Here is a 22,001-nt window from a genome sequence, read left to right on the forward strand (position 1 = left end):
GCTGAAAGATTCATAGGCCGCGGCTCATACAGCATTGTATGCTGTACAGTAAACTCGATTGCGCCGAAGAAACTTCAGCGCATTTTTTACCAGTTTTGAGACTGGTTCAGTTTTTCAAGGACTGTTTCTGGTCCGTGTCTGAATGCCTGCGTAGCTGAATGCAGGGAGGAAACGTTGCTGAATGGCACATGACAATTTTTACAGTGGCATATTTCCTCAAGACCCATTTCAGATAAAAGCTTCACTCCCCGTTTTACCATTTTTCAGAAAAATAGGAACACTGCAGGAGCTTAGATATCATTTCAAATTTCTTAATACATATTGTGTTTGCCTTTAAGATTAACTGTTAGAAATGACGTTTATAAGATTTCCAGGTTATTTCATCCACCTTTGATAGCAACAACCCATCTTCAAGTTGGATTCATATATTTTGTGGAGAAAATTACAATATTATTTCCATTCAGTGAAAAGGTCCTAAAAGGTAAACATAATGACCTGAACAAAACTAGCTACAAATAAAAGGTAGCCTTTACTAGCTACCAAAACAGGGTATGTATATATATATATATATATATATATATATATATATATATATATATATATATATATATATATATATATATATATATATATATATATATATATATATATATATATATTATATATATATATATACATTATATATATATATATATATATATATATATATATATATATATATATATATATATATGTGTATATATATATATATATCACTTGAATACATGGTTTTCCACACTCTTAAATAGGAACACGCAACACCATTCATTCATTCGAAATTTTCTAGAGAGAGAGAGAGAGAGAGAGATATTAAATTTGGCACAATTTGGTTTATTTCATTCCAGTTATTTTTCTTCTTGCTTTACATTTATAGAAATTCACCTACAATTTATCCGTTTATCAGTTTGTTCATTCCCAAAATTCAATGTCGTCTTCCAGTCCACAGAGTACGAACGTGGAAGACCCATTACTGCGTCATTCCATCACATACCCAATCGTCCATCGCACTCGCACGCACGCACGCACGCACACACGCAAGCACTCAAGCATGTGCGGCGGCAGCGGTCGCCGTCACACAAGCAGATCAAACCGTAACAATCAGTGGTCAAGGACGTCCAGTCGTAAACGGGTGAGAGAGGAGAAGAAGAAGAGGAATGGCGAAGCCGCGAAAAGAATAATGTTTTGTAAACAATATAGGCGAAGAGAGAGAGAGAGAGAGAGAGAGAGAGAGAGAGAGAGAGAGAGAGAGAGAGAGAGAGGTAAGTGCAGAAGGTGAATGCTTGGTTGCGTTCGCTTAAAAGATATGACGTTTTCTGACACGGTGAAAGCTCCCCGTCTCGAGTAAATCAGGCACGGTTTTCGACTTGGATGACGTCACTTCGGGGGCCTGGTTTTGAACGCTTGGAAACGCCTTGCCCCTTTCAGCCGAGTCATTTGGTATCAAAAGAAAAGATTATACACTGAGAACACTTCTGTTATGATAAACGTAACCTCTTAAGCCTTTTGTTTTCACGATCAAGAACTCGATTCCGCTCGTTCGATCTGTGACCAATATTTTCCTCCTCATTTTTTCGCACGAAGGTCCTCACGTTCACGAGCGCACCTCATATTCGGATAGCTCCTGCCAAGCATCCATCACTCGCGACACGAGGAGAGTGAAATCGCTCAGGAGAGCAGTGTTTAAGATGGCAAAATCGTTCCTCTGAGGAAAAAGGAAAATTCTTTTAATCTGGTTTGTTTTGCGCCGACCCGAAATTTTATGGAAAAAAATTATCAAAATGCACTGAGGTCACAATTCCATGACACGAGATTGAGCGAAGTAGGCGAGAGATTTATGGGTCATAATGATCTCACGTAAGGCGGCAATTGATTCTGGTGTGGGAGAATTGTCATAAGATGGTAAGATAAAAGGATCTTTTATTTGCAGAAGGGGACAGATGTCCTGTTAAGTTGGGCCTTTTTGGCACTGTCCCGACAAGTATTTTTTTTTTTATCTGTCGAGAGATTCAATATTCAGTTATCTAATATTCTCTTTCCTCTTCCTCTCTTCTTCCTAATTTTTATTTTTCTTTCCTTCATTTTTCACCGAATAATAATAATAATAATAATAATAATAATAATAATAATAATAATAATAATAATAATAATAATAATAATAATAATAATAATAATAATAGCCACATTGAATATTAAAGGTAGAACAACCCTTATGTATATAAGTATCACAAAGCAAATTTGAAATGATTTTATAAACATCGAGTTTCACAAAGGAATAGTGAAATGATGACATTCAAGGTTAAAGTTGGGACTGGGTCACTTGGTAATCATTACAAATCTCCGGTAATCACTGTTATGTGAGATTAATGGCCCATTCAGCATCTAATTACATAACACTGCGGAAGCCCAGTTATAGGCGTTCCTTTCACCCTATTCAGAAACTGATTAAATGTATTGTAATTTATTATTTGATTTAAAGAGTCTTTTTTAGTCAGGGGAGATAATCGTACTGAATCGTAGCTTTAAAAGACGATTGGGCAATGGCCAAGACACTATTAAAGTTTAAATACGTCTTACAGACCATTTTTCGAAAAGATTCTTGAATGAGCAAATGTCATATCGTAAGTTTCCTTTAACCGGGAGCGTTCGATGCGAAAAGACCGCGAAAAATCTCAGACATCTTAATCCTTGGCCTCTTAGATCAAGCCACACATATCCGAAAAGATGCGTTGGATCCCTACAAAATATTGCAGCATTCTTCAATTGCCATTTTGGACTTTCACTTTCCCTTCAACTGCCCACGCCCGACGTCCTTATTCTTGACGAATTCGTGCTAAACGGGCCCCTCAAAATAAAGCCGACATCCTTACGCTGCACCCATAATTCCCCTGGGCGATTCGTCATCAAAATCGACCTCCAAGCTGCCCCAGTTTATGCCCTTCCCAAAATATATGTAACTTGGCGCCTGGCTGCTCATTGGGGCGTGCGACCTCTTTCGTCTTGGGTACTGGGTATGGGGGTATGGGTACGGGTCGAGCCAATTATAAATTCGAGGCGAAGACAGGCAATATGGTGGATATTCACTCGTATCACAAAGGAGTTTCAGTCATCATGGTAATTGGGTAGTCGTAAATTGATGAATAATTAGTCGTAGCCACGAGAAGTTACCTGGATATTTAGGGCGTTATGATTTATGTGATTTCCTTCGCATAAGAAAATGAAAACAATACGAGTTAACTTTACCTTGAGTGGCCTTACTTTTATTTATTTTTTTTGTCTATTTTATTGTCAGTTTGTTAAATAATTATGTTAAATATCTTATTGCATCTGCGGCCTCACTTTCATTTATTTTTTTCTATTTTGTTCTCAATATATTAAATAATTATTGTTAATTATGCTATTGCATTTGCTTATTTTTTCATCTTATGAATAGGTAACCAATCTGCTTTTTGAGAGAGAGAGAGAGAGAGAGAGAGAGAGAGAGAGAGAGAGAGAGAGAGCAGGAGAACATTTCATTCAGATTTTCAACAATCATTCACAACCAAATAAATAAGTAAGACGTCACAGCCACTGCAGCCAACTTATTGGAAACCTGTTGGTTCGCCTCTCTCTCTCTCTCTCTCTCTCTCTCTCTCTCTCTCTCTCTCTCTCTCTCTATCAGTAGCTAATGTTTAGTCATCAGTTTCATCAACAGCTTATGAAGGTCCTTTTATCATATTGTCTGTGTTTATTCGTGCATCAATTTTCCTCAAACTTAACTAAATCAAGTTTTCCTTAGTTTTCAGTTTCATTTCCTACTTTAAATTTCACTTGCGGTGTAATTCACGACGGGAAGTGAACATAAAATTCTGATCGTAAAAGGAATATCATTTACCTATTCGTCAAAACATTTAAATATTCATAAACTTTATCCTGCTTTCCATTCTCGTTCGTTCAAGGTCATGCCTTTACATACAAGCCGCAGTCTAGTTTCAAACACTCTACGGGGATACGTTGCCATAATTCAGAATTTGCTCTGCATATTATGCCTGCGTATTTTTACGAAAAGAAGCTTTATACCCATCGAACTGCCTGGAAATCTTCATTAGAGTGGAATATTAAAATCAAAAAGAATAGAAAAATATAAATTGAAAAATATGAATATGAGGGAGTTACCAGTCTAAAAGTAAACGAAAGAAAAGTAGAAAGTGAAAAACCATGGGTTAGACGATTGGTCTCTACTCCTAGTCGACAAAGCGGACTTGTTCTTCAAGGTAACCATCAAAGTACTTCGTTTATTAAGTTGAATTCTAGGTCCGAAACTTTACGAACTAAAGGCGTTTCCTATCTTCCTCAGACTTTAGATGCGGGATTAGGAAAATTGTATCCTTGTGCTATCTCAGTACTAGTTTGGTACATATTGTAGCAATCGTATACAGAGTTAACCTACCATATCAAGTAACTTCTCAAGGCTTCTTGTGTTTGTTTTATAATTCCCCGCCTTGTCTATTTACAAAGAAACTCAGATAAACAGTATATCATGAAAACGCAACAAAAAATAAGTTCCAGTAGTGACTGAGGTGAAATTGAAAAAAAAAAATACACAGATACGTTTGATATTGACAAGGGCAGCTTAGCAAAAAGTCAGGGGCATTACGACTGCAGGAATTTGATTGCCAGAATGAAATGCATACTGCCTAAGGCCGTGGAGTACGTTTGTTACGTGGTTCGAATTAAACTCTCTCTCTCTCTCTCTCTCTCTCTCTCTCTCTCTCTCTCTCTCTCTCTCTCTCTCTCTCTCTCTGCCTGGGCACTAGGTTTCTTCGATGATTTTTCCAATAATCTGACACAACCATGAAACAAAATAAACTCTCTCTCTCTCTCTCTCTCTCTCTCTCTCTCTCTCTCTCTCTCTCTCTCTCTCTCTCTCTCTCTCTGTGCCTAGGCACTAGGTTTCTTCAACGATTTTTTCCTATAAGCAGACAATGAACCGTTAAGAAAATCTCTCTCTCTCTCTCTCTCTCTCTCTCTCTCTCTCTCTCTCTCTCTCTCTCTCTCTCTCTCTCTCTCTTTCTCTCTCTCTCTCTCTTTTTCTCTCTCTCTCTCTCTCTCTCTCTCTCTCTCTCTCTCTCTCTCTCTCTCTCTCTCTGCGTGGTTGTCAAAAGGCTAAATTTCTTTATTCCTGTCTTTCCATTTCTTTCTCTTCACAATACATCAGTGTATAGTGTACAAAGCTTAAAAAATGCTGAGTTTCTCTTTTTAAATACACAAATATCGATATTAATCATATATACCTTGTTAATTTTAGGATTGATAAAATCAAGCCAAAACCTAGATATTAGCTATTTTACTGTATTTTTGGGCAAATTTCATTTTTTTTATAAATACACTTGCAGTCATCAAACAAACACAGGGGCGAGCAAAAAAATTAATTATAACCAAACAAAAAAATGATTGTTTTATCAAACTGTTTCATTCTCGTAACTTTACCCAGAAACAGTGCATTTTTGTTTACGTTCAGTGCTTGATTCATGTGATTGAGAGAGATTCAGTCACTGCATTGTGACTGGTGGAGTGTGATTGGTGGAGTATGATTGATGGGAAGTCAGTTACTGAATTACGTGGTTGTATTTTGGTGCAAGTTCAGTCACCGTCTTATACGACTATTGTAGGTCCAGTCTTTAATTAATGTGACTGACAGAGATTCAGTCACTGCATTGTGACTGATGGAGTTTGACTGATGGGAAGTCAGTCACTGAATTAGTGGTTGTATTTTGATGTAAGTTCAGTCACTGTGTTACATGACTATTGTAGGTTCAGTCTTTAGTTATGTGACTGACATAGATTCAGTCACTGCATTGTGACTGGTGGGAATTCGGTCACTGAATTATGTGGCTGATACAGATCAAGTCACTACTTTATGTGATTGATGAAGGTTCAGTCATCGCATTTTGACTGTAGGTTCACTCACTGGACTGAGTGACCAGTGATGGTTCAGTCATTACGTTACTTGTCTGGTGGAGGTTCGGTCACTAAAATATGTGAGTAATGTAAACTCAGCCATTGCATCATGTGACTGAAGTGGGTTCAGTCATTTAATGAGCTTTGTAAAGCAGATAGCTTCAGTCACTGATTACGTCATTAACACAGCATCCCACAAGGAGACATTTAATAATTGTCAAAATCATATTTTTGCTTCACTCGCTTGCATAATTCATTTTCTTTACCTCATTAATAACACATCCCACAACGAGACAAACAAAACTATATTTTTGCTCTATTTATTTCTTTAATTACGTTTTTATTCACCTTCATAAAACTTCCTGTAAAATACCAGACTAACAAAGCATATTATATTTGGCTTTTTATTGCGTTTATCCGCGAAAAGCTTTCTTTAAGATACCTAACAAAAAAAACACTTCTCCGTTTAAAGATGGCTGTCCCATTTTTCACACTCCTTCGTTGATATTATTAAAACGTTCCGCGCATTTCGAACAAAATAACAATAGTTTTCTCATTAAACTGCCCCGAATATTATGTAGAAGCTGTCTCATGTTGCTAGGTCTTCATTTACTGGCCGATCGCCCCCAGAAACGTATTAGTATCTTTTTTTTTCCAAACGATGACTTTTTTTGCGCAGACTCAAAGACCCTAAAGCACTGAATTATCTCTGGATTAAAAATACTCTTGTTTTTCGTGTCCGCTGTTGCTTTGTTCAAATGCTGCTCTTCATATTAGGTTTTTTTGGTATCGATTTATTTTATTTTGGCATTACTGCGAGGCGAAATAGTTTCGTGTTTTCAATTTGGAAGTCATGTTAGATATAGCATGGGATTTTACACTGGTATAGGTATCTTTATATATATATATATATATATATATATATATATATATATATATATATATATATATATATATATATATGTGTGTGTATGTATGTATGTATGTATGTATGTATATATGTATATATGTATATATATATATATATATATATATATATATATATATATAAATAATGTATATATATGTGCATTGTGTGTGTGATATATATATATATATATATATATATATATATATATATATATGTGTGTGTGTGTGTGTGTGTGTGTGTGTGTATGTGTGTATATATGTATGTGTGTACATACAACTTTAACTGTTACAACGGAACAGGAAGAAAATAAGTATCCAAATCTTCCCCAATTGGTGATGTCTCTTTTTCACAGACAAATTCTTCTTGAGCATGTTACATGGTAATTTTCCACTCAATGATGTGATTGCTCTTTCCTGCGAAATAAAGTTCCTCATTGGACGGGTTGGTATCGTTCTCTGCTAGCACTCTGCTGGGACCCGGTTCGATTCTCCGACTAGCCAATGCAGAATTAGAGGATATTATTTCTGGTGATAGAAATTCATTTCTCGTTATGATGTGGTTCGGATTCCACAATAAGTGGTAGGTCCCGTTGCTAGATAACCAATTGGTTCTTAGCCACGTAAAATCAATCTGATCCTTCGGGGCAGCTCCAGGAGAGCTGTTAATCAGCTCAGTGGTCTGGTTAAACTAAGGTATACTTACCTTAACCTGAGAAATAAAAACTAATCGCTTGCCTAAACAGTGTTAGTTTACTTCCTTTTCCAAATATTATGGTCCTTGAACTCTGTCCTCTTCAGATAAATTAATCAATTATTGATACTTCACTTTCTAAAAGACTTTCCGTGTTCACTTTCTAACTCGCTTTCCTTATTACTGCTTTCTAATTACTACAAAACCCCGACGTATTTCTCTTCTCTATACTGAAAACCTTTCATTCTGAACCATCTTATGCACTATCATATTCCTGTCACTCTCCTCATGTCAGTAAACTCATTAGTCTCTCTCATTCACTATTCACCCTCTCAAAAGCTGTTCTTTCCATTCGTTCTCTCATTACCGGAATGAATGACATTTTTAAAACATTTCCGGTTCTTAATGGAGTGGAAATTAATTTGGAGATCAATCATTGATGATTTTATTCTTCTCCAGTGATTCCTGATGAGTTAGATGAATATTAAACCGGTTTACAGAGGCGTTCTTAAGGAATGTGTATTCAAGAAAACTCTATTCTTGTTTGTCGTGCGTTTAAACATAATTGGAAAGCTAGAATTTCAATAAATTCGAGAGCTTTTCATTCGTATATATACTGTATATGTAACTATGTATGTGTGTGTTTGTATATATTACTTATATATGTATTTATACATATATACTGCATATATATACATATATATATACATACATACATACTTGTGAAGGCTACAAAAATAAATAAATCTATATAATATCACACTTGCATGCGCTTGGGAGTGCCTATGTACACTCGTATGTAAACACATAAAAATCCACGACTCCTCATTTATGACCCTCTCCTTGCTGGAGTTCTCAACTTTCATACAATTTCCTCACTTTTGTTGCATAAACATCAGACTTCAGAGGCCTTCAGAGGCCTTCACAGGCCTTCAGAGGTCTTCAGAGGTCTTCACAGGCTTTCAGAGGTCTTCAGAGGCCTTCAGAGGCTTTTAGAGGTCTTCAGAGGTTTTCAGAGGCCTCCAGAGGCCTTCAGAGGCCTTTAGAGGTCTTCACAGGCTTTCAGAGGTCTTCAGAGGTCTTCACAGGCTTTCAGAGGTCTTCAGAGTCCTTCAGAAGCTGTCAGAGGCCTTCAGAGGCTTTGGGAGGCCTTCAGAGGCCTTCAGAGGCTTTCAGAGGTCTTCAGAGGCCTTCAGAGGCCTTCAGAAGCCTTCAGACATATATATGTGGGCTCATGAACAAGGTCATCGCATAATGCCCTTGTAGGATATCTAATGAGAGGCTTGGCCATTGCCGACTTAAGTAACCGTTTCTAAATGTATGTCTTCACCTTCGCCGTTAATTAGCTAGAGAGTTAGGGGGGGATGAGTCACTGTAAGTGTGTGTGTGTGTGTGTGTGTGTGCGCACGTGTATGTTATGCAGGTATGCATACATTGTTGCAGTTGCCGTCAACCAGAAGTCGAAGGAAAATTAGGTAAAGAAGGGACTCGTTAGGTATAGTGATTTCGATTTTAAACGATATTTGTGCCTAATATTCGTGAATACAGAAGATTAATTGACCAGGAAATTTTATATAATATATATATATACATATATGTATATATATGTTTGTATGTATAAAGTAGAGTGTGTATACGTGACACAAAAATTCAAAACAAGTAGACATCCTGTACAAATGCTGAAAACCAATTTGAAAAGCCAATAACATATACAAGACCCAAGCTATTATTTGACATGACTTTTACGTCACTGCTCGCAAAAGAGACCCTCGTAAAGAAACGTAACATTTTACGTAACGTCCGGGAAACCTCGATTACGTTACGTCCAAACCGCCTCGACTGATCAGCGAGAAAATTCTCTCATCACAGCCAACCGCGACGGGGCCTTCAGGCAGCAACGAAAAAAGAAATAAGTAAATAATAAATAAAAATTAAAAATAGACTGACTCCTTTTAAGCAAAATCCCATCTGTAATCAGCGGCCATCATCGTTAAGAGCGCCGAGTGAAAGAGGAAAAATAAAAAAGAAAAAACACACAGACACACCTCAGTGGTGTACTTATCGGTGGCTGGACCGTTTATTGCTTTTTAAAAGTGAAGTTCCGAGTGAAATTCTTCTTCTTCTTCTTCTTTACAATTTCACGCTGGAGTTCATCGCCAAGGGCCTTCGCTTTGTGTCTCGCTCAATCATTTTTCAGATCTGTGGATTGACTTCTGGCAACGCTATTGATTTTCAGCCAAAGTGTAAACACAGCTTTTTTTTTTTACGATCAGTGTTACAAAAGCAACAAAAGTTGTTCAGCCTAGTTGCGAAGAACGGTAATGATACAGAGATTTAATGCTCGTTACGGTCTGGTTGAGACGGTTCTTGACTCTAATTGGTTGAAGGAGAAATCACCTTTCTGATATGATTGGTTGTTTCGATTCAGGAACTTCGGAGGTCACTGAAATACATTTATAGATAGATAAATAAATAAAACAGGGGATCCGGCAGTAATTAATGATGTAATATCCTGTCAGTACGTTTATTACGAGTACACAAACGTTCCCTTGCTGGAACAATAAAATCGTATTAGGAAGGGCGTGTCAGTTTGGTTTGTGTTAGAAAATTGGTCAAGAATCCGACCACAGATTACGTTTCCAAATATAGATAGATAGATAGGTAGATAGATAGATAGATAGACAGATAGTAGATAGATAGATAAATAGATAGACAGATAGATAGATAGATAGACAGATAGATAGAGAGAGAGAGAGAGAGATAGATATTTTGTCTACGCTGTGACTGGTAAAAACTAAACAACAGTAGATCAAACTTTTTAACCTCGAATTACGGTTTATATTATAAAACAGATTTCCACATCACAGGCATCACTATATGCCCTCACGGGACTCCAATCTGTTTTAAATCGCCGTGATCCATCATCTCTGTTCTCGTTCGATGAATGATTATATATATATTATTATGGAAAAGCTCTCAGTTTTAAAAACTATTTTTCTTTTGTTTTTTTTGCCAAAAATAAGCACTCTCTCTCTCTCTCTCTCTCTCTCTCTCTCTCTCTCTCTCTCTCTCTCTCTCTCTCTCTTGTTACAATGTATTTCTGTGATATCTTTTTCTATTCTCGTCATTCTTTTAGCTTCAAAAATCTCTTACGAGATCTCCATTTGTTCCTTGCATGAGAATTTTCTCTCTCTCTCTCTCTCTCTCTCTCTCTCTCTCTCTCTCTCTCTCTCTCTCTCTCTCTCTCATCGTGTCATCATCATCATCATCATGCATTATAATAGAATCGTAATCATCGTACATGGAAATAATGTTTTTCTCCAAAAAGATACAAAGATTAAGGTCACAACTGTGACGTAAGATCAGAAAATATATAAAAGAATGTTTTGTAAAAGAAATACTGTACCGATTATGTTATCATCATTATTATCTCTATGACAGGTATTCTGAGAAGTAATTTAAAAGAGGACTGAATGTGGATGACAGGGACCTCCATGTTTATATATATAATTCAGGGCAGGGAAAAGAGAAGTCAGGCTTGAAATTCGGTTTTAATAAATTGCAGATAAGTAAATCTGGTTTCACTCGAGACTGGAAATGGTGTGAGATAGATTTTTAGCTGCCAAGTGCTGAAAGAGGTCGAAAATAAAATAAACAACGGGTGATGGACGCAAGATTTGATTAAGAAAATGAATAAAATAAGTGGGAAAAATACATTATGAAAAGCAAAATGAACACAAGAGTTCAAGGAATCAGAAACAGCGTTCCGATACATAGTAATTCATCTATTTTGTGGAGGCATAGAAACATTTACAAAAAAAATCAGTGACTGGTCGTGTTTGTGTACCGTGCGAACATTTTTTTTTTGGTGCGTGCAGAGGGCTGCCCGTGAACTGCATTCATCTCGAAAATGGGCAATCGAAAGTCTTGCCTGCGATAGTCGTGCCCGCTTGACACATCCACTCACGGCAATAAGCGATGCGTTTTTGTTTTTCAGATGCCCCAGCCGAGCGAAGCAATGACTAACCCCCAACACCTGTAACCTCACAGATTGAGTGGGGAACCCCATGTTGGTAACACCACAACAATGCAAGACATCAAAAAAGGGGTTTTAATACATATATTAGAGAAGAAGAAGCAGGATATGTCAATTAGATAAGTAAGATAAACTGGTGAATTACAGTGAACAGTGCAGTTCACCTGCAGATAACTTCCACCAAACAGAGTGAGAAAGGCGCCAATGGCCAGCCAGGTGGCTTGAGCAGTGTCCAAGAGCCTTCCCCAAAAGGTGACGAAGGAGAATGCAGAGTACCAGGTGGGGCAATAAACCCACAGCCGGAGCATCACGCCGCTGTCAATTATGGGCCCAATACGACTGTCGAAAATTATCTGTGACCTAAAGGTCGGAAGCTTAATTTGGACGGTAAACAGGCTACTTTCTATGCTACTCAATATGGGGTTGGAATGCATAAGGCTTCTTATGGAGTGGGACTTAATTTTACTGTAATTGTCAGTGAGCTTTTTGGTAACAATTGAGTTGTCTTGTTTATAGTTTCTTTTTATAATTTATTCTTCTTGATTATGTCTCGTTCCAGTATATTATTGGAATAAACTTTTTTGCCCCCGCTTATCTGATTGTGCGATTGTTTTCACTAACTTGCACAAAAATTTCACACAGTTTACATGTGCACATCTTATACATTTTTATGCCGTTCAGATCTGTTATTGATTTTGATGCTGTCTAGTTCAAAAGATTTTCCAGTCTGACCAATGTAGGCACAGTCACAAAGCTTATATGGAACTTGATATATACATCATCTAGTATTGTCAGAAGAGTTCTTTGTAAGTGGTTGCAAGTCTTGGGTTCAAGGACAGAATGAAGTTGCTTTTTATTACTGTTACTTTTTTTCTTTTTTAATAAGATGTATCCCCTTCTTTTGTATTTCCCTTTACCTCCTCTAACTACTTCCTAATGAACACCAGAATATTCTTTGGAAGCTTGAATTTCAAATCAATGGCCCCTGTGGTGAGCTTGTTCCATATGAACAGGTTTCATCTTCTGAATAATAATAATAATAATAATAATAATAATAATAATAATAATAATAATAATAATAATAATAATAATAATAATAATAATAATAATAATGGAAAGAGAAACCCACAAAATTCCTATGTATAACTTGTTTACTTGTAAACATTTACATATTACTTGAATCTCGAGTACTTTCAGGGTCCTAGCTGTAAAACTCCCCAAATTTCCTGAAACTCTATTGACTTGTGGAAGACTGTTTAGTCAAATTGAAAAGGGAACTCCCTTAGACAGAAGGTAATCTTACCACTGAAGGAAACTAGACAGCTCTTGGCATATCGGCCTTCTAGAATTAAGCAGATAAACTGGCAGCTTACATTCCCTGGTACAAAAGTGATAAAGATCAGAACATTCTCTTTCAGCTGTCATCTTTCGTATCAACTCTAACGTTACCTCGTGTATTTCCTCTCTGTTTTTGTATCACTTCCTTTAATTCATGAATAAAAGATAAAACCAGAGAGGAACAATGAACAGGATAATTAGAGAATAGAGGTTTCAGTCATGTTGTTTAATTCATGACATGGCAATGCAGATACCAATAATATTATTAATTTAAGAAAATGCATTATGCTTAATTACCTCTGTTATGAAATATTGCTCTTAATATGTACATATAACAAAAAGTATATTAATTAGTATACTGTGAGGTATAGTAGCTATAGGAGAAAAATTATATCAATAACAATAATCCTGACTTTCGTCATCATTACGATAAACGGTACAGAAATGCCTTCGTAACTTTCCACGCTTTAGAACTGAAAAGGCTCTGGTAACCGATTTACTTGCTTGAGTACGATGGAGCCGAATGGACCCACCAAAATTGAGCCACCGGATAATGAAGGGTTCCTTTTAAGTAACGGGGAGTGACACTTGACCGTGACTCTCCCTAAAACAGACTTTTAACCGTCCGCTAATTGTCCAAAATCCCTTGAAGGGGTTCAAAGTCTAAAGGGTTCTGAGGGAAGGTTAAAACACATTTGGTTGCTGTTACCTTCGTTTTCCTCCAGTACTTTCCTTTCTTCAACTTCTTCTTTGAAGCTTCATTTTCATTTCTCTCCATCTAAAAGCGGACGTCTGATTGGCCCAAACTCATTAGAGCGCCATTAGGAAACTGCAATTCCGTGCGAGGGAATCGCTAAGCACCCGTAAATCTGGGCAACAATGTCGGACACCGCGCGGAAACAAAAGGCGATCGGGAATACTTTTCCCGGGCGCATCGCACGAAACGAGGCCCGCCGCGAAGCAAAACACGCACGAGAGGCGATATCTCTTCTCCGCAACCGTGGCGTTCGAAGACATCAATTTGGGGATAGGAAAAGTCTTCGCCCCTGCCAGGACCCCCCTCTCTCCCAGCTCACCAGGTCCTGGGTCCTAGACTCGGGTCCTGGGCCCCCTCGAAAGTCAATTGGTAACTAGCGCCGAGTGGTCGTTGTTCTCGACTTTCCCCCCAATCTCAACCTTAACCTTCCTGTCAAGTCTTATCAGAGGACCACCTTCGATTGGGCTTTTGTTTGGCTGGCCCTCTCCTAACCCCACGCCTCACTCTTCCCCTTCCCCCCCTCCCCTCCACTGCTCTTTCTTTCGCATCCATTGCTTTGCTAAACTCTTTCAAGAGCGCAACATTTCACCTGACTTTTCGCTGAAGCTTGAACTCTCGACTGCGCCCCTTCTCTTTCATAAATCCACTTGCGATAGTTACAGGAGAGGAATAAGAGAAGAAATACAATTTAAAAATAGCGTTAATAATGATAATCGTTCCATAATCAATGTTCGTAGGGTTCGAGTCGTCTTGTCGAGTATTCCTTATTCTCTGTATCACGCCATTTCATAGATGGATTTAAGTTCATCGCATTTCAATATTTTTGCATGTCTTAGGGATCGTCTGCCTTAAAATAATTTCCTTCGTTTTTCTCTTTATGAAGAATTATTACATTTTCCAACCTGATCTGTCATTGGCCTTTTTATTTTTAGTCTACTTTTCCACGTCCATCTGTATTTATGAATTGTTTGTGTCCACTTTTGAAATTTCATTGGGTTTGTCTCGTTTACTAACCTTTTTTTTTCAAAATTCTCTCTCTCTCTCTCTCTCTCTCTCTCTCTCTCTCTCTCTCTCTCTCTCTCTCTCTCTCTCTCTCACACACACAAATTTGGACTTTTTAAAAATACTAAAAAGTCAGTCTGCTACCATTGTTAAAAAGTACCCCAATGGTATTAGGATTTATCCAAAGCTGTCAGTACCTTAACCCTAACGAATAAACCTGACTTGAGAAGATTAAGTCTGTTTTCGGATTAATTCATTTGTCATTAATTTATGTCTAAGTCTCCTCTAAGATTTGCCTCGTTCATTTGCTAACGTCAAAAGTAAAATCTTAGACTTCGGCAAGACGCTGAATTCTCTAAATATCTTCAAGACTCAAAAAGTGCAGCATCGTCCTATTCCCTCGACTTCGTGAGAGAGCAGTGTAACAAAAGCTTATTACCCACAAAGTAAGGCTTTAGTTACATCACTAGCTGTTGTAATCTGTAGCACACACAAAACAAGTAAAAAATATAATCGAGTTTTCTGTATAGCGTATAGTCAACGGTATCGAAAATAGACTTATCTTTCGGTGGTCTCGGTATGGTGCTGTATAATCTGCGGCCTATGAAACTTTAACCACGTCCTGGTGGTGGCCTGTCCTATATAGTTGCCAGATGCACGATTATGGCTAACTTTAACCTTAAATCAAATCAAAACTACTGAGGCTAGAGGGCTGCAATTTGGTATGTTTGATGATTAGAGCGTGGATGATCAACATACCAATTTGCAGCCCTCTAGCCTCAGTAGTTTTTAAGAACTGAGGGCGGACAGAAAAGTGCGGACGGACAGACAAAACCGGACAACAGTTTTCTTTTACAGAAAACTAAAACTTCAATCAGTTTCAAATAGTTAAGAATCCACCTCAGCAGCTGGAGATTTTAGACTTTCTGTCATTTACTAATAAAGGAAAGAAATCCAACGTGGAAATAACAACACATTAACTATAAATTAATCGACACTGAAGTAGCCTTAATCTTACATATATATATATATATATATATATATATATATATATATATATATATATATATATATATATATATATATATATATACATATATACAGTACATATATATATATATATATATATATATATATATATATATATATATATATAGTATATATATATATATATATATATATATATATATATATATATATATATATATATATATATATATAGATATATATATATATAACACCTGCTTATAAATGATACAAAAATCATCTCACTAATCACCAGTTGACGCTTGTACCATCATTAAATACCAGCAACAATAGAATAAGGTTATAGCCCCTTTACTTATCTACAGTTTGGCACACTCATCAACCCCTGCCTGAAAACAGAAGACATGCTCCTATTCCATCGCAATGACTCTTAAACTTTTTTTAAAAAAGAAATCATTTTCTTCGTTATACATCATCATCAACATCCTTGTATGTGTGTGTGCGTGTGTGTGTGTGTTTTTATGCGGTCATATGCAACTAAAGCAGTTCAGGTTTCTTATCAAATATTTGCTTGACTCATAATCCCTGATTTCTCTAAACACACTTTTACTATTATCTTACCAACTCTTTTGTCGTATATATATATATATATATATATATATATATATATATATATATATATATATATATATATATATATATATATATAATTGTTGTTACACTTACCTTCTGTTTCTAATCGACCATTATTGCTTCTTATTGTTTGTTTCTTCATTTATGCTATTTTTCAGATCTCTCTACAATCTTCTATCCATTTATCTAGTTCCTCCTTTCGCTTTTATTTATTTTTTTTTTTGTTTATTACCCAGTTCTTTCTATGGTTCATAATACCTCTTTTACAGACAACCACCTCTTGTCTCTTTTTATTTTATTTGAATTTTTCAAAATAATTAGTCGTTTTTATTTAATTTGTTGACTGCTTCAAATTTTTATGCGTTGCGCAGTTTCAGGTAAGGGTAATAGCGCATTTATTTTATACATTATTTTTCTAAATTTTGATTTTCAAATTTCCATCATTTCAAATTTCCATAATTTTTCATTGCCTCCATTCTCGTCTCCCTTCTTTAAAGATTATCTTAGTAATGCATTCCATCTCTCGTTATCTTTCTCTTCTGGCTTATTCCCCATTTACTCTTTATCATGAAACTATCTCTCATGATTTCTTTTGCCGTTCATTTCATTTTTGTTAACTATTCATGAAGAGTTTTCTATCCGTGTTGCTTCAACCTTCTGTCCAGTCACTATTCATCTTCTTTTCCCTTTCATTTCCTTATCGTTCATTCATTCATTTTTCACGACTGGTTATCTCTTCATTCGCTTCTTTGTGAATTCACTTTCATATCGCTTTTATTTATTATTTTCTCGTTTTATCACTGTTTTTAATTTTTTATTTCTTTCTCTGAGATAATGATGTTCTCAAGTCTGGTCTTTTACAATGTTAACATATAACATATTCATAAATTTGTTATAAATGTTAAATTATGGAAGTCAAAACGTCAGAATGTCATTTTCACGTTAATTTTTTTCGTTAAATAAATGCAAGAATGCGTTGCACTTTCCTGAATGCGATACAGAGTGAATTAGAATGCATTCTTCATTCTTAGCTAGACATATTTTGTTCACAAATTTAAAATATTAAAATTACCTTTTCGTTTTTAAAAAATGGTAACTTCTAGAATGACGTCCTCATTTGCACAGAGATATGATTATTTTCATAATAGAGAGAAGCACCACTATTTATGATAAAAGAAACATCACTACTTTGACGCTAAAGATACGAGAATGACGTCACCCAACCAACCATCTCTCTCGATAGTTTTTTTTTTTTTTGCCAAACCTCTCCCACACCTAAATTCACGTTCACGCTCCCCTTCAGCTCTTCTCCGGGAGGCCTGCCGGCGGCCTCCCGGAGGGCCCTGTGGCCTCACGATAGGGAGAAGAGTGGTCCCCCCACCCCCAGCCCCCCAAGGATCTTCACTTAAAGCCACACCCGGCAGCTACGCCAGTATAAAAACGCGAGCAGGAAAGAGTTGGTATCATAACGCCACAAAAACTCGAACGAGAAACATGGCCCTTCAGGTAGGCTGGGCTGCGAATTGATTCGGTTGTTGCATTTCCGGCTGTGGTTCTCTCTCTCTCTCTCTCTCTCTCTTTCTCTCTCTCTCTCTCTCTCTCTCTCTAAGCTACAGAAAATCATTGTAGGTTAAGAAAAAAGTGTTCGAATATTGACTTTATATTGAATACCTTTCTATCTCATTCATTTAACCTATTTCAAACTTTCCCTCTCTCTTCTCTCTCTCTCTCTCTCTCTCTCTCTCTCTCTCTCTCTCTCTCAATTATAAAAAATCGTCGTACGTTAAGAAAAAGGTGCTCGAATATTGGTTTTATATTGAATACCTTTCTATCTCATTCATTTTCACCTATTTTAAACATTCTCTCTCTCTCTCTCTCTCTCTCTCTCTCTCTCTCTCTCTCTCTCTCTCTCTCTCTCTCTCTCTCTCTCTCTCTCTCTCATAATTACTAAAACTCATTTTCAACATTAGCATAATTTTCTTTCTGTTTCCCTCGTTTTCTTTTAAGGTAAAAAAAAAGTGCTTGAATATCAATATTGTTTTTAATAACTTTTGAATATTTTTCTCTCTCAAGCATCGAAACTAATTCAAATTCAACCTATTTTATATCTTTCTTTTAGTTTGTAAATCCTTCAAAATTTAACCTGTTTCTTAACATTTCTCTCTCTCTCTCTCTCTCTCTCTCTCTCTCTCTCTCTCTCTCTCTCTCTCTCTCTCTCTCTCTCCATCATCATTTACATACTTTGTTCATTATTGCATGGATGAACGTTCAGTGTTGATTTGACTAAAATACTTTTATTTTCTGCAACCTTCATTGCCTCACCAAAGAAAAATGTAAAAACGACTGACTTGATGATAAACATAAAGATACTTACATAAAGTAATAATATTAGTAATAATATAGAAGTAATAATAGCGGTAATGATGCAATGTGAAGAACGTGTTTTGCTTCCAGTTAAAGACGTTTCATTCTCAACATAGATTTTTTATATACAGGAAATTATCGGTAGTTTTAATTGTACCTCCTATGAAAATGGTAATTCATATTGATTTCAGTTTTTTCAATCAGAACGCCTCTAATAAACTTCATTTGAATACTAATTGTGCTCAATTTTTTCACTAAAACAAGTTTCTATTTTTTTTTAAATCACCATCAATTTATTTACCTTGGTTTGAAAATAAATTTCTCTCAGTCATTTTGACTAAAACATAAATTTTCCTATGTTTAAAGGTTCTTCTAAAGTGTCTCTTTAGTAAACAACTAGAAAATATCTAAGAAGTCACCTATTCATGTTAAAAGACAATCATTTACTCATGCTTCGTTGGTAGTCATCATTAACGTTATGGTTTCCCACGTCCACTACGGCTTATGTTTACATTCTACTTCTACTTCTTCTTCTTTTTCTTAGATTGTCTTCGCTTTTGCCTTCGTCACCTTGGCTGCGGCTTTACCAGACAGGGCCCCCAGCTATGGATATGCACCGGCCCCATCCTACGAGGTGAGTAACGTGATTGGTTTCAAAACTATTGGTGACTGACAGCGCTGCAGTCATCGTTTCTCTCTCTTTCTCCCTCTCTCTCTCTCAAGAACAGTCACTCTCTCTTTATCTCTCTTTATCTCTTCCTGAGCGAAGAACGCCTTTGCTTTCATTTCCTGTGTCCCACTTATCATTCACAATGCCTGATTAACAGGTGCACTACGCAATTCAGTATTGTATGTCTTCTTCTTCTTCTTCTTCTTCTTCTTCTTCTTCTTCTTCTTCTTCTTCTTCTTCTTCTTCTTCTTCTTCTTGCCATTTCTTGTAGAGAAATTTGTGCGTGCAATTACAAACCAGTTTCCAGGTCAGTGAACGTCTACCATTTTCGTGGTGCCATTATTTCCATAAAGTGGAAAAACATCCTGAGTGGGTTGCTGCCTAAACCCATCTTGAAAATGGTTGCACATGGTTGCACTTAATGCATCGGTGCTTTTACTCAGAGAGCTTTTGATATCAGTGTTATCGCCTTAGCAAGAAACCGAAAATGGACAAGATGGTTCGTAAGTAGTCTGAAAACATTATTTCTCACAGGATCTGTTGATGGGAAAAAAAATTCTTAAACCTGAATTAGACTATGATGCTTTGGTGGGCTAGAAGGATAGTTCCATGTTGGTAATCATTGTGATTTCTTTTTCAATAACTGTGCCTCTTTTTCGATTATTTTCTATACCTTTCCCAATTATATTTTGTTTGTTTAAAAAAAGTGCCCAATTTAGCAACATATTAATTCCTCAAATGTTGAAAATGTGGCGCTCTCTAATAAGGATCTAGAAAAATACTTTAGTTCTTCAATCTTCTCTGATAAAAGTAAGAAGAGGAAACTGAACTATTTCGGCACAATAAATTTTGGAATTTCTCTGGATCCGTTGCCACTACGGAGCCGTCAGCTTTCAGCACTAAAGCTATATAGAATCAAAATTTATCGGAATGAATAAAATGACATGTACGGAACCTCCATTGCACACCCATTCAAAATCTGTGCATTCACAAAACAGCTAGGCATAATGTTACCATCCATCTTGAAAAAATGTAGAATTTTGGCTGCATTACAAAGCAAGAACCGTTTGCTTTCAAATAAGAAATAAGTCAATGTAGATGGCCATTTTACACTTTTGGTAGTTAATAACGAGATCAGAATACAGCAACTGGATAAGAATTTTTCCAGTCTGTTAGTAACCCTAAGAGTAACATGATTTCCTGGCGTTTATCATGAACCACTCCCTCCTAATTTCCTTTGTTCATGATCGATTTTCCTTCTCCAATCAAAAACTTAGGCTCCCGCCCAGTACGACTTCAACTACGCCGTGAAGGACCAGTATTCAGGCAACGACTTCGGCCACCAGGAGGCTCGCAATGGCTACGACACCCAAGGATCCTACTACGTCCAGCTCCCCGACGGTCGCCTTCAGAAGGTCACTTACTACGTCAACGGAGACTCAGGATATGTGGCCCAAGTCAGCTACGAAGGGGAGGCTCAGTACCCATCCTACCAGCCCTCTTACAAGCCTAGCCCTGCGTACTCACCAGCCCCAGCCTACAAGCCTAGCCCAGTGTACACACCTGCCCCAGCCTACAAGCCTAGTCCAGTGTACACCCCAGCCCCAGCCTACAAGCCAAAACCTGTGTACGCACCAGCTCCATCTTACAAGCCCCGTCCTACTTACAGGCCCGCTCCATCCTACAAGCCCACACCAGGCTACGGCAAATAAGCAAGCATCGAAGGAGTCCATTAAATGACGAATTTATTTTTGTAACTTAATTTAACACGACCATGTCTTCTGAAAGCCCAAAAGCGCTTCTTATTTACTCCAGTTCCCCCTTACTTTATTTGCAACTTTCAAATTCTCATGTGCTTCAATGCCTCTAAACCTCTAAGTTGGCTGTCCAAAATATCAGTGCAATATGGATTGTAAATTCATAGCATGGGCAACCTCAAGATAAGAGTGCAAATACAATAGCCAATGAAGCATACTGAATGTAAGAATGCCATCTTACTACAATCTATTGCTGCTCATGAAAACAAAGTTAACGAGGGAAAACTACTGTTTTGGCTGATACTACTGCTACAGCCCCTGAACTGGTGAACATGGAAAGGAAGTAGGTGAGTAAGGTACATAGAGCAAATATATATATATATATATATATATATATATATATATATATATATATATATATATATATATATATTGCTCTATGTATATATATATATATATATATATATATATATATATATATATATATATATATATATATATATATATATATATATATATGTGTGTATATATATATATATTATATATATATATATATATATATATATATACATATTTATATAAGTCTATGTGGTTTTATCTGATATGAGCATCCATTAACTGAGCCTAAATGGGCCTTTATAAAAAGGAAATGAAATAGAAATGGATGAAATAATTCTATGGATGTCAGTTTATTTTCTAAACTTTTCTGTTATAATTAATAGTGTTACACCTGGTTTTTTACACATCTCTACTTAAATCATCTCCCTCCTTTTCGAGAAATCACCCTGAGGACCTTCCCAACCACCTTCTTCAATCTCCAGAGAATCCTTCTTTTCCAAAATAATCATCCTTGCCTTTTAGATACCAAGATTGCAACTTTT

General features: G+C 36.5%; 1 protein-coding gene across 1 annotated transcript; it reads left to right on the forward strand.

Moving 5' to 3' along the window:
* Positions 1-17,761: 17,761 nt before the first annotated feature.
* On the forward strand, positions 17,762-21,151 carry LOC136831562 (cuticle protein 7-like). Its single transcript, XM_067092153.1, has 3 exons — positions 17,762-17,835; positions 19,238-19,327; positions 20,641-21,151. The coding sequence occupies exons 1-3, from the start codon at positions 17,824-17,826 to the stop codon at positions 21,073-21,075; spliced, it is 537 nt and encodes a 178-aa protein (XP_066948254.1). The 5' UTR covers positions 17,762-17,823; the 3' UTR covers positions 21,076-21,151.
* Positions 21,152-22,001: the final 850 nt, after the last annotated feature.

Source organism: Macrobrachium rosenbergii, chromosome 48 (genome assembly GCF_040412425.1).
Source record: "Macrobrachium rosenbergii isolate ZJJX-2024 chromosome 48, ASM4041242v1, whole genome shotgun sequence".
In the NCBI taxonomy this organism is placed as follows: Eukaryota; Metazoa; Arthropoda; class Malacostraca; order Decapoda; family Palaemonidae; genus Macrobrachium; species Macrobrachium rosenbergii.